This window comes from Oncorhynchus keta, chromosome 6 (assembly GCF_023373465.1).
Source record: "Oncorhynchus keta strain PuntledgeMale-10-30-2019 chromosome 6, Oket_V2, whole genome shotgun sequence".
In the NCBI taxonomy this organism is placed as follows: Eukaryota; Metazoa; Chordata; class Actinopteri; order Salmoniformes; family Salmonidae; genus Oncorhynchus; species Oncorhynchus keta.
Window position 1 is genome coordinate 12,783,131 of NC_068426.1, and position 13,722 is coordinate 12,796,852.

The following is a 13,722-nucleotide window of genomic DNA, read 5'->3' on the forward strand; positions in this document are numbered from 1 at the left end:
TTTGTCTGCAGCTTTATTATCTCAATGAATATGTTTTTTTTGTTTACATTGTTTGCAAACTGATATGACTTAAAACAGGTGGGGCACCTGCCCTGAATGACAGGTTGCCACTGGTAGGATTACAGGATATCATGCAACATTAGGAAGCAACGTTTATCATATTTATTTAAGAGGAAATAGGCCAATAGCCTATAGTAATTTTTATAGCAGTAACCCCCGCTTGGAAACAACATTTTAAAGAAAATACTATTACAATCAGATTTTTTAAAAACAGATTAAAATATACCTTATGGAACAGCGGGGACTGTGAAGAAATATACACAAAGGTACAGACACAGGCATAGGCACACAAGCGCTAGCACACTCACTCTCCACACATGTACATTGTAATATTGTTGTTTGGTGGTATTATACATTTTGTATTGTAGATATGCAGTGGTGTAATAATGTTGTATGATGTACTGTTTTATCTTTTGTACTATTTTATAATTTGTTTTATATGTACTGTAAGTGCCTTAATGTGTTTGGACCCCAGGAAGAGCAGTGGGTATCCCTAATACATTTAAATACAAGCTCCTTTAAAATACCATTTTATTGAAGGTATACGCTAATATTCCACATTTCAGATGCTCCCTCTATTCCAACGAGATACAGTGTGCAATAGTACAATTGAAATTTCACAAGGGATTGTTTATAATATTAAAACTGTCAGCTGAACACTCAATCAATTCCAACTATGTTTAACCCTGTGCTAAGATCATTTTTTTCATTAGCTTGTATATGCATAGATGTCTTTTTTTTATGACATTATTAGAACCATTTTAGACATGCATGCTCATAAGTAGCCTAGCTCATGTGGTCAGTTTGTGTAATTAACAGTGTTTTATCTCGCAATAGGAGGGTATGTCATTATTGCAATGTTCAGTGCATTTTACGTTTTATTCTCTCTCAAAAATCGATGCATTTAAAAATCTTACAAATGGTTGAACATCAAACAAAAATGCTTGCATTTATTACAAATTGGGTGCCGTAATATTAAGGATGTTCATATGTTAAAATTCAACAACAAAAAATATGATAGAAACTCCCTTTAGCCCATGCATACACCCATCTAATACGTATTATCAATGAGGGGGAGCAAGCAAGTGCACACCTAGGGGAGAAGGGTAATTAGAATGCAGCCATTGTAAGTCTCATTCAATACCAGCTTGTTCATTTTCACTTGTGACAGGAAAAGTGGAAGCTGAGGAGGAGCACGTGGACAGGAGATCTGACTGGTCTGTTAGGATGGAGAAGTTGCTCTCAGATTCACTGACGCTGCCAGTTTGGGGAACCAGACTGTACTCACGAACAGGACAGGCAAGCTCAGTGAAGTTAGACTGGAAGCAAATGTCCTTGGAGATTTGACACCAGGCCTTTAAAGGTAAAGGTTACATGTAATATGTGAGATATAAGATGGGATTTACATTGTATATAACAGTAATAGAGAAACAAAGATTATAATGAAGTGCAATGCATGGGACCAGGGATAAATATTACCTCTACATTCTCATCTAGGTTCTTTCCTGGATTAGGCACAATGGGAATGAGGATGAATCTCAGTCGTTCTCTACAAAGAGATCAGGGTCAGTTCAAAATCAGAGTATCACAGAGGAAGAATGGAGGAGACTGATTTTTAAAAAAATGTAAACTATACCCCTTGATTTTAGTCTTTATTTGGGGCCTAAGTGTGGCATTAACTTCTGTTGGCAAACCCACCTTTCCCTGTAGACCAGCATGCAGGCCAATATGAAGAGTGTCATGGTACCCACTAATGACAATACTGGCTTCCACACAGACATTGAGCTGCCAGATATTTCTAGGCCAAAGAGAAATGTTGACATGACAAAGTCCTGACAGAAGTCTGAGCACTACTTTATAACCATAAAGCAAAGCAGAGATGTTGTATGTATTTACCTGTGATGTTATTTCCCTTCCTGGAATCCCATTGAATAGGCTGACTCCATTCACTCCAGAACTTGGACTCGCCACACATGTTGTTGACTCGTGCTCTCACTTGAAACTCATACCGACTGCTCTTTAACGGGAAAGCCACAGCATACTTCTGTTCCTTGCTTGGAGTAGATGTCTGAAGAAAGGAACAAAGAGAGTGGAGGAGGGAGAGAGTTTTTTTCAAAGATTTGTCCAGCATTTTGTTGAAAAATGACCAGTAGGCTTGTGTCCAAACAGTAGTCCAACTCCTGAGTCCTGATCCATGCCCACCTTCCACTTGTCGCCGTTTATTCTGTAGCGAACTTCACTCTCAATGCATAAGGTGTTCTTGCTGTTGTTCCAGTACAGATTCAGCTCTGGGTCTTTGTTCATCTCAACTGACAGGTTGACAGGAGGGTAAAGCTTCACTAGAAAAAGCGTTAAGGAGGGTCAAATGTTAACGACACATCAAATGAAGATTGAAATTGGAAAAACACCAGTTAAAAAGCCTAAAGATGACTATTGCTCTTCATGTTACATGCTGTTCTGTATGTAAGGTTATGATTTGATTGAGAAAAATAACCTACCCATGCTTTTCAGGTTATGGTCCTGCACATAACTGTTGTTCTGATGGACCAGCTTGGTTGTCAGTGTTCTAAACCTGTCAGACTTGTCATAGGACAGTCTACATCCCACAGCATAACTCTCCTCCTGGAGATATGTTGTGCACTCCTCCATCTTACCTTTGATGAACCTAAACACATACCATGTGAAATTGATGGATGAGAATTAGTAACAAAGTACGGATATTCAAGATTTGACAGAGATACACTCCCCCCCGTTTGTATTCGGACAGTGAAGCGATTATAAATGTTTTGGGCTCTGTACTCCAATATTTTGGATTTGAGATGTTTCCTATGAGGCAACAGTACAGAATGTCAATTTTTATTCACGGGTATTTTCAAACATAATGTATGCATTTTACAGTTAGGAAATGAAAGCATTTTTATGTATCTAGTCCCCCCATTTGAAGAAGTCTTAAGTATTTTGGCAAATTAACTTATGTGTTATAGTAGTCAAAAGTGACAAACTTGTTGGATGCATTTGCAGTTTGTTTTGAGTTATATTTTGCCTAATAGCAACTGAATGGTGAATGATGACTGGAGTAATTTTCTTTCTGTGATAAGATGTTTCTGAACACTTCTAAATTAATCCTGATAATGCCATGATTAAGAAAATAAATCATGAATAGTGATGAGTGAGAAGGTTATAAAAGATACAACAAAACATACTAACCTCTCACCATTACCCATAACAGGGGAGGTTAGCATTGTTAGGGGGTATGATCTTTGTGCCTCTGCAACCTTCTCACTCATCATTTTTCAGGATTCATGATTATCCATAATCATTATAGTATCCACATTAATCCGCGACGCGGATCCTGTGTTCTGCCTTACCAACAGGACAACGGAATGGATCGCATGCAGCGACCCAAGAAAACGACTCCGAAAAAGAGGGAAACGAGGCGGTCTTCTGGTCAGACTCCGAACAAGGGCACATCGCGCACCACTCCCCAGCATTCTTCTTGCCAATGTCCAGTCTCTTGACAACAAGGTTGACGAAATCCGAGCAAGGGTGGCATTCCAGAGGGACATCAGAGACTGCAACGTTCTCTGCTTCACGGAAACATGGCTCACTGGGAAGACGCTATCCGATGCGGTGCAGCCAACGGGTTTCTCCACGCATCGCGCCGACAGAAACAAACATCTTTCTGGTAAGAAGAGTGGCGGGGGCGTATGTATGCCTCATGACTAACGAGACATGGTGTGATGAAGGAAACATACAGGAACTCAAATCCTTCTGTTCACCTGATTTAGAATTCCTCACAATCAAATGTAGACCGCATTATCTTCCAAGAGAATTCTCTTCGATTATAATCACAGCCGTATATATCCCCCGCAAGCAGACACATCGATGGCTCTGAACGAACTTTATTTAACTCTTTGCAAACTGGAAACCATTTATCCGGAGGCTGCATTCATTGTAGCTGGGGATTTTAACAAAGCTAATCTGAAAACAAGACTCCCTAAATTTTATCAGCATATCGATTGCGCAACCATGGGTGGTAAAACCTTGGATCATTGTTACTCTAACTTCCGCGACGCATATAAGGCCCTGCCCCGCCCCCTTTCGGAAAAGCTGACCACGACTCCATTTTGCTGATCCCTGCCTACAGGCAGAAACTCAAACAAGAGGCTCCCACGCTGAGGTCTGTCCAACGCTGGTCAGACCAAGCTGACTCCACACTCCAAGACTGCTTCCATCACGTGGACTGGGACATGTTTAGTATTGCATCAGATAAAAATATTGACGAATACGCTGATTCGGTGTGCGAGTTCATTAGAACGTGCGTCGAAGATGTCGTTCCCATAGCAACGATAAAAACATTCCCTAACCAGAAACCGTGGATTGATGGCAGCATTCGCGTGAAACTGAAAGCGCGAACCACTGCTTTTAATCAGGGAAAGGTGTCTGGCAACATGACCGAATACAAACAGTGCAGCTATTCCCTCCGCAAGGCTATTAAACAAGCTAAGCGTCATTACAGAGACAAAGTGGAATCTCAATTCAATGGCTCAGACACAAGAGGCATGTGGCAGGGTCTACAGTCAATCACGGACTACAAGAAGAAACTCAGCCCAGTCACGGACCAGGATGTCTTGTTCCCAGGCAGACTAAATAACTTTTTTGCCCGCTTTGAGGACAATACAGTGCCACTGACACGGCCTGCAACGAAAACATGCAGTCTCTCCTTCATTGCAGCCGAGGTGAATAAGACATTTAAACGTGTTAACCCTCGCCAGGCTGCAGGCCCAGATGGCATCCCCAGCTGCGCCCTCAGAGCATGCGCAGAACAGCTGGCCGGTGTGTTTACGGACATATTCAATCAATCCCTATACCAGTCTGCTGTTCCCACATGCTTCAAGAGGGCCACCATTGTTCCTGTTCCCAAGAAAGCTAAGGTAACTGAGCTAAACGACTACCGCCCCGTAGCACTCACTTCCGTCATCATGAAGTGCTTTGAGAGACTAGTCAAGGACCATATCACCTCCACCCTACCTGACACCCTAGACCCACTCCAATTTGCTTACCGCCCAAATAGGTCCACAGACGATGCAATCTCAACCACACTGCACACTGCCCTAACCCACCTGGACAAGAGGAATACCTATGTGAGAATGCTGTTCATCGACTACAGCTCGGCATTCAACACCATAGTACCCTCCAAGCTCGTCATCAAGCTAGAGACCCTGGGTCTCGACCCCGCCCTGTGCAACTGGGTACTGGACTTCCTGACGGGCCGCCCCCAGGTGGTGAGGGTAGGCAACAACATCTCCTCCCCGCTGATCCTCAACACGGGGGGCCCCACAAGGTTGCGTTCTGAGCCCTCTCCTGTACTCCCTGTTCACCCACGACTGCGTGGCCACGCACGCCTCCAACTCAATCATCAAGTTTGCGGACGACACAACAGTGGTAGGCTTGATTACCAACAACGACGAGACGGCCTACAGGGAGGAGGTGAGGGCCCTCGGAGTGTGGTGTCAGGAAAATAACCTCACACTCAACGTCAACAAAACTAAGGAGATGATTGTGGACTTCAGGAAACAGCAGAGGGAACACCCCCTATCCACATCGATGGAACAGTAGTGGAGAGGGTAGAAAGTTTTAAGTTCCTCGGCATACACATCACAGACAAACTGAATTGGCCCACTCACACTGGCAGCTGCGCCTCTTCAACCTCAGGAAGCTGAAGAAATTCGGCTTGTCACCAAAAGCACTCACAAACTTCTACAGATGCACAATCGAGAGCATCCTGGCGGGCTGTATCACCGCCTGGTACGGCAACTGAGGGTAGTGAGGTCTGCACAACGCATCACCGGGGGCAAACTACCTGCCCTCCAGGACACCTACACCACCCGATGTTACAGGAAGGCCATAAAGATCATCAAGGACATCAACCACCCAAACCACTGCCTGTTCACCCCGCTATCATCCAGAAGGCGAGGTCAGTACAGGTGTATCAAAGCTGGGACAGAGAGACTGAAAAACAGCTTCTATCTCAAGGCCATCAGACTGTTAAACAGCCACCACTAACATTGAGTGGCTGCTGCCAACACACTGTCATTGACACTGAACCAACTCCAGCCACTTTAATAATGGGAATTGATGGGAAATGATGTAAATATATCACTAGCCACTTTAAACAATGCTACCTTATATAATGTTACTTACCCTACATTATTCATCTCATATGCATACGTATATACTGTACTCTACATCATCGACTGCATCCTTATGTAATACATGTATCACTAGCCACTTTAACTATGCCACTTTGTTTACTTTGTCTACATACTCATCTCATATGTATATACTGTACTCGATACCATCTACTGTATGCTGCTCTGTACCATCACTCATTCATATATCCTTATGTACATGTTCTTTATCCCCTTACACTGTGTATAAGACAGTAGTTTTGGAATTGTTAGTTAGATTACTTGTTGGTTATCACTGCATTGTCGGAACTAGAAGCACAAGCATTTCGCTACACTCGCATTAACATCTGCTAACCATGTGTATGTGACAAATAAAAATGTGATTTGATTTGAAGTGTTCGGGAACATCTTCATTTCTTAATAACAATAAAAGTCACTCCAAAATGACATAATACATTATTCACCATTCAGTTCCTATTGGGCTAAATATAATCAGAAATACAACCAAAACAAAATGCAAATGCATTCAAAGAGTTCGTAGAGTCACAAGATTGATGTGGTCATTGAGTGCTAGGAATTTTGGACCAAATACTTGGCAAGCATTTTGGGCAAAGACCTCAACACCCATCACATTGCACTAACCTGCTGCTGAAAAAGGTGAAGTTGACCTCTGGGATCCTCTGTTCACTCCAGATGCAGTTGACATAATCCAGATTAATGATCAGGCAGTTTACATCTGAAAAAATGGAACAGAAGTTGAAAATCTGTTTCTAATATGACATTACACCGAATCTTTTAAAGGGGAGCTGTGTTATGATATCAATAGGAGATGCATAATTACATTGGGCGCTAACAGTGTTTTAAGAGACAAATCAGATAATATATATTAAGGGTCTATACCTTCATGTATATCATGACTAGAGTACTTTTCCACCATCACATTGAATTAAATGAATAATTTTATCAGTATGCGAATGTATGAGACAAGATGGATGGCCATGTTACAGGAAACCACAAAGTAGTTGACGTCAATCTCAGACTAGCAGGGGACTTTTGGTGTCGCATCAGCAATAGAAATGGCACATGAAACTTTACTTTTCAGATTATTTTGTGTTTCTAGGAAGTTATGTAATAGTTTGATCCAATAAATTGCTATAATACCTGGTATAAAGTGTAATTTGTTTATTATTTGATGACTCCCAAAGAAAGGGTAATTAAATTGGCATTATGTAATTACATTACATACCAGGTATCAATTCAATAAATATTGTTTAACCAAAAAATTGAGTTTTTTAAATGTAACGATTATATTTCCTGAACATAGAATACTATATGTCATAGTCTAAAACAGTTATTAATAACTGGAGAGGAAAAAAACATATATATCATTTGCTGAAACACTTTTGTGAACATTGAAAAAAAATTCAAGACAAATGTCAACTGAGCGGAAACCATCCATCAACATGAGCACACGATAAAATAATCAGAAGATAATCTATTTTATTAACACAAATACATGTTAAAAATTATAATAAATCCTACAAAGATTCTCTAAGATTAAAAACAGTCAAAAGTTAAGGGCACATTGGCCGGATGTGTTGTTGTAGCACCAGGTCTTAAACAGGTTGAATAAATTAACATTAAAATAAATGGCACAGGTGTAGCATCATTATTCCAACAGAACAATCTTACTGTGTGTGGAGGGAGCCTCATATCCTTGGAGAGAGATGAGGAGAAACAACCAGCTTCCAACCATCTTCATGTCAAAATGGATGACAGTGGGAATGAACATAACTAGCTATACGCTAATGCATTTGTGTATGGCTGCTCAGTGACTTCCTCTTTTATCCCCTTTAGATTAACTTTTGTTAAACAGCCATGGTAGGTGTTACATTTCCTGTTCCACTGGCCACATCCTTACATCTATGAAAAACACAGAAAGACAAACTACAGAAAAGAACATTACAGGGGGATTGTACAGACCATTAATAATCTACAACTATAAAGTAAATTAACTATGCACGTTCATTAACAGTCAGTAGGTAAGCGATAAACACAGAAGCTTTGTGTGTTGTTATGTGTTAATAACATTTAGACTACATTACCCAGCGGGCTATGCGGGCGTGGGAGTTGGTTAAAGAATGCCTTGCATGGCTAAACATGGAGTTGTCTAGCTGAAATATATGTTCATTAAAAGTAGTTAAACCTACGCCCCGGTTTGTCATTATATAAGGAACAAACATAACACTTTGTACATAATTAGATTATAAATAACACTTAATCCAATGTTTGTTAACAATCAAAAGTTAGTAAAAACAAACATTTAGTATAGTATATCCTTTTGAATTTAAAGTAGGCCGTCTATAAATATGCGTTGTGCTGATACTGATTAACTTGAAGCAAATGAGAAGTTCCTGTGTAAAACATTTTTTTTTACATTTAAAAAAAGTTCCAGTTAGTGTCAGTTCCACTACTTAAGCTTCAATCAAGTTGCCAGAATTCATCAGCTACATCATCTGTCTTTTTTCTACTTAAAAAGGGTACAGGCACCAAAAGGAAGTCTGTGGCAGGGCTTTGACACGGAAACATACAGGTGTAGGATCTTAATGTTGTGACCCTGTTGTTGCAAGAACATTTCCTGCACTTCAGAAAATGCTAACTTGTTGTGTATTCAAGGTTTAAAAAGGGTTCTAAAGTTTGTAATTTCCACTTGAACATTTCAGACTTTATTTGCTCTAACAAAAATGTATCAAACCCTACACAAAAACATTTTTATAATCCACACAATAATTCTAATTTTTTATTGCTGCAGGATTAAACTCCTCAAATTAAGATCCTACATCTGTAGACCACAATTTAATCAGACCATACTATCTTGAGCTAGTGTGATAAAATGTCATGCAGAGAGACAAAGCTGGTGAACTATAGTGTTGCTTTTATGAAGATTGACATACAGTACAATATGTTCTTTGCAGCATTTTCCTGATAACATTTCATCATTTGTTGTATTTTCCCTGTATCACATTGCACACTACAATGCCTCCATTCTTGATTCTGTTTTCACAATGTAATAAAAACTCCCAAGAGCATCCAAAAACAGGAAATGACCCAAAATCAACTATTGAACCACACCCTGACCACCCAGGTCTCTGATCTACTCTTATAAAAAAAGGGTTCCAAAAGGGTTCTTCCAGTTCTCCATAGGAGAATCAAATCAAATCAAATTTTAGTTATATAGCTCTTCGTACATCAGCTGATATCTCAAAGTGCTGTACAGAAACCCAGCCTAAAACCCCAAACAGCAAGCAATGCAGGTGTAGAAGCACGGTGGCTAGGAAAAACTCCCTAGAAAGGCCAAAACCTAGGAAGAAACCTAGAGAGGAACCAGGCTATGTGGGGTGGCCAGTCCTCTTCTGGCTGTGCCGGGTGGAGATTATAACAGAACGTGGCCAAGATGTTCAAATGTTCATAAATGACCAGCATAGTCAAATAATAGTAAGGCAGAACAGTTGAAACTGGAGCAGCAGCATGGCCAGGTGGACTGGGGACAGCAAGGAGTCATCATGTCAGGTAGTCCTGGGGCATGGTCCTAGGGCTCAGGTCAGTTGAAACTGGAGCAGCAGCATGGCCAGGTGGACTGGGGACAGCAAGGAGTCATCATGTCCTCAGGTCCTCCGAGAGAGAGAAAGAAAGAAGGAGAGAATTAGAGAACGCACACTTAGATTCACACAGGACACCGAATAGGACAGGAGAAGTACTCCAGATATAACAAACTGACCCTAGCCCCCCGACACAAACTACTGCAGCATAAATACTGGAGGCTGAGACAGGAGGGGTCAGGAGACACTGTGGCCCCATCCGAGGACACCCCCGGACAGGGCCAAACAGGAAGGATATAACCACACCCACTTTGCCAAAGCACAGCCCCCACACCACTAGAGGGATATCTTCAACCACCAACTTACCATCCTGAGACAAGGCTGAGTATAGCCCACAAAGATCTCCGCCACGGCACAACCCAAGGGGGGGACGCCAACCCAGACAGGATGACCTCAACAGTGAATCAACCCACTCAGGTGACGCACCCCCTGCAGGGAAGGCATGAGAGATCCCCAGTAAGCCAGTGACTCAGCCCCTGTAATAGGGTTAGAGGCAGAGAATCCCAGCGGAAAGAGGGGAACTGGCCAGGCAGAGACAGCAAGGGCAGTTCGTTGCTCCAGAGCCTTTCCGTTCACCTTCCCACTCCTGGGCCAGACTACACTCAATCATATGACCCACTGAAGAGATGAGTCTTCAGTAAAGACTTAAAGGTTGAGACCGAGTTTGCGTCTCTGACATGGGTAGGCAGACCGTTCCATAAAAATGGAGCTCTATAGGAGAAAGCCCTACCTCCAGGTGTTTGCTTAGAAATTCTAGGAACAATTAGGAGGCCTGCGTCTTGTGACCGTAGCGTACGTGTAGGTATGTACGGCAGGACCAAATCAGAGAGATAGGTAGGAGCAAGCCCATGTAATGCTTTGTAGGTTAGCAGTAAAACCTTGAAATCAGCCCTTGCTTTGACAGGAAACCAGTGTAGAGAGGTTAGCACTGGAGTAATATGATCACATTTTTTGGTTCTAGTCAGGATTCTAGCAGCCGTATTTAGCACTAACTGAAGTTTATTTAGTGCTTTATCCGGGTAGCCGGAAAGTAGAGCATTGCAGTAGTCTAACCTAGAAGTGACAAAAGCATGGATTAATTTTTCTGCATCATTTTTGGACAGAAAGTTTCAGATTTTTGCAATATTACGTAGATGGAAAAAAGCTGTCCTCGAAATGGTCTTGATATGTTCTTCAAAAGAGAGATCAGGGTCCAGAGTAACGCAGAGGTCCTTCAGTTTTATTTGAGACGACTGTACAACCATTAAGATTAATTGTCAGATTCAACAGAAGATCTCTTTGTTTCTTGGGACCTAGAACAAGCATCTCTGTTTTGTCCGAGTTTAATAGTAGAAAGTTTGCAGCCATCCACTTCCTTATGTCTGAAACACATGCTTCTAGCGAGGGCAATTTTGGGGCTTCACCATGTTTCATTGAAATGTACAGCTGTGTGTCATCCGCATAGCAGTGAAAGTTAACATTATGTTTTCGAATAACATCCCCAAGAGGTAAAATGTATAGTGAAAACAATAGTGGTCCTAAAACAGAACCTTGAGGAACACCGAAATGTACAGTTGATTTGTCAGAGGACAAACCATTCACAGAGACAAACTGATATCTTTCCGACAGATAAGATCTAAACCAGGCCAGAACATGTCCGTGTAGACCAATTTGGTTTTCCAATCTCTCCAAAAGAATGTGGTGATCGATGGTATCAAAAGCAGCACTAAGGTCTAGGAGCACGAGGACAGATGCAGAGCCTCGGTCCGATGCCATTAAAATGTAATTTACCACCTCCACAAGTGCCGTCTCAGTGCTATGATGGGGTCTAAAACCAGACTGAAGCATTTCGGATACATTGTTTGTCTTCAGGAAGGCAGTGAGTTGCTGCGCAACAGCCTTTTCTAAAATTTTTGAGAGGAATGGAAGATTCGATATAGGCCGATAGTTTTTTATATTTTCTGGGTCACGGTTTGGCTTTTTCAAGAGAGGCCTTATTACTGCCACTTTTAGTGAGTTTGGTACACATCCAGTGGATAGAGAGCCGTTTATTATGTTCAACATAGGAGGGCCAAGCACAGAAAGCAGCTCTTTCAGTAGTTTAGTTGGAATAGGGTCCAGTATGCAGCTTGAAGGTTTAGAGGCCATGATTATTTTCATCATTGTGTCAAGAGATATAGTACTAAAACACTTGAGCGTCTCTCTTGATCCTAGGTCCTGGCAGAGTTGTGCAGACTCAGGACAACTGAGGTTTGGAGGAATACGCAGGTTTAAAGAAGAGTCCGTAATTTGCTTTCTAATAATCATAATCTTTTCCTCAAAGAAGTTCATGAATTTATCACTGCTAAAGTGAAAGTCATCCTCTCTTGGGGAATGCTGCTTTTTAGTTAGCTTTGTGACAGTATCAAAAAGGAATTTCGGATTGTTCTTATTTTCCTCAATTAAGTTAGAAAAATAGGATGATCGAGCAGCAGTAAGGGCTCTTCGGTACTGCACGGTACCGTCTTTCCAAGCTAGTCGGAAGACTTCCAGTTTGGTGTGGCGCCATTTCCGTTCCAATTTTCTGGAAGCCTGCTTCAGAGCTCGGGTATTTTCTGTGTACCAGGGAGCTAGTTTCTTATGAGAAATGTTTTTAGTTTTTAGGGGTGCAACTGCATCTAGGGTATTGCGCAAGGTTAAATCGAGATCCTCAGTTAGGTGGTTAACTGATTTTTGTCCTCTGGCGTCCTTGGGTAGGCAGAGGGAGTCTGGAAGGGCATCAAGGAATCTTTGTGTTGTCTGTGAATTTATAGCACGACTTTTGATGGTCCTTGGTTGGGGTTTGAGCATATTATTTGTTGCAATTGCAAATGTAATAAAATGGTGGTCCGATAGTCCAGGATTATGAGGAAAAACATTAAGATCCACAACATTTATTCCATGGGACAAAACTAGGTCCAGCGTATGACTGTGACAGTGAGTGGGTCCAGAGACATGTTGGACAAAACCCACTGAGTCGACGATGGCTCCGAAAGCCTTTTGGAGTGGGTCTGTGGACTTTTCCATGTGAATATTAAAGTCACCAAAGATTAGAATATTATCTGCTATGACTACAAGGTCCGATAGGAATTCAGGGAACTCAGTGAGAAACGCTGTATATGGCCCAGGAGGCCTGTAAACAGTAGCTATAAAAAGTGATTGAGTCGGCTGCATAGATTTCATGACTAGAAGCTCAAAAGACGAAAACGTCATTTTTTTTTTGTAAATTGAAATTTGCTATCGTAAATGTTAGCAACACCTCCGCCTTTGCGGGATGCACGGGGATATGGTCACTAGTGTAGCCAGGAGGTGAGGCCTCATTTAAAACAGTAAATTCATCAGGCTTAAGCAATGTTTCAGTCAGGCCAATCACATCAAGATTATGATCAGTGATTAGTTCATTGACTATAATTGCCTTTGAAGTAAGGGATCTAACATTAAGTAGCCCTATTTTGAGATGTGAGGTATCATGATCTCTTTCAGTAATGACAGGAATGGAGGTGGTCTTTATCCTAGTGAGATTGCTAAGGCGAACACCGCCATGTTTAGTTTTGCCCAACCTAGGTCGAGGCACAGACACGGTCTCAATGGGGATAGCTGAGCTGACTACACTGACTGTGCTAGTGGCAGACTCCACTATGCTGGCAGGCTGGCTAACAGCCTGCTGCCTGGCCTGCACCCTATTTCATTGTGGAGCTAGAGGAGTTAGAGCCCTGTCTATGTTGGTAGATAAGATGAGAGCACCCCTCCAGCTAGGATGGAGTCCGTCACTCCTCAGCAGGTCAGACTTGGTCCTGTGTGTGGGCGAGTCCCAG

The 13,722-nt window shown here is 41.8% G+C and overlaps 1 protein-coding gene across 1 annotated transcript in view; it reads right to left on the reverse strand.

The window, feature by feature from the left end:
* The window catches only part of LOC118384975 (cytokine receptor common subunit gamma-like), a 26,926-nt gene continuing 13,204 nt past the window's right edge, over nucleotides 1–13,722 (reverse strand). The window contains exons 3-10 of the mRNA XM_035771711.2: nucleotides 7,944–9,923; nucleotides 6,894–6,987; nucleotides 2,559–2,725; nucleotides 2,263–2,399; nucleotides 1,957–2,128; nucleotides 1,759–1,858; nucleotides 1,540–1,609; nucleotides 1–1,415 (exon numbers count right to left, since the gene is read on the reverse strand). Of these exons, the coding sequence (XP_035627604.2) occupies nucleotides 1,194–1,415; nucleotides 1,540–1,609; nucleotides 1,759–1,858; nucleotides 1,957–2,128; nucleotides 2,263–2,399; nucleotides 2,559–2,725; nucleotides 6,894–6,987; nucleotides 7,944–8,043 (1,062 nt within the window). The 5' untranslated portion in view covers nucleotides 8,044–9,923 and the 3' untranslated portion in view covers nucleotides 1–1,193. The remainder of the gene's footprint in view (nucleotides 1,416–1,539; nucleotides 1,610–1,758; nucleotides 1,859–1,956; nucleotides 2,129–2,262; nucleotides 2,400–2,558; nucleotides 2,726–6,893; nucleotides 6,988–7,943; nucleotides 9,924–13,722) is intronic.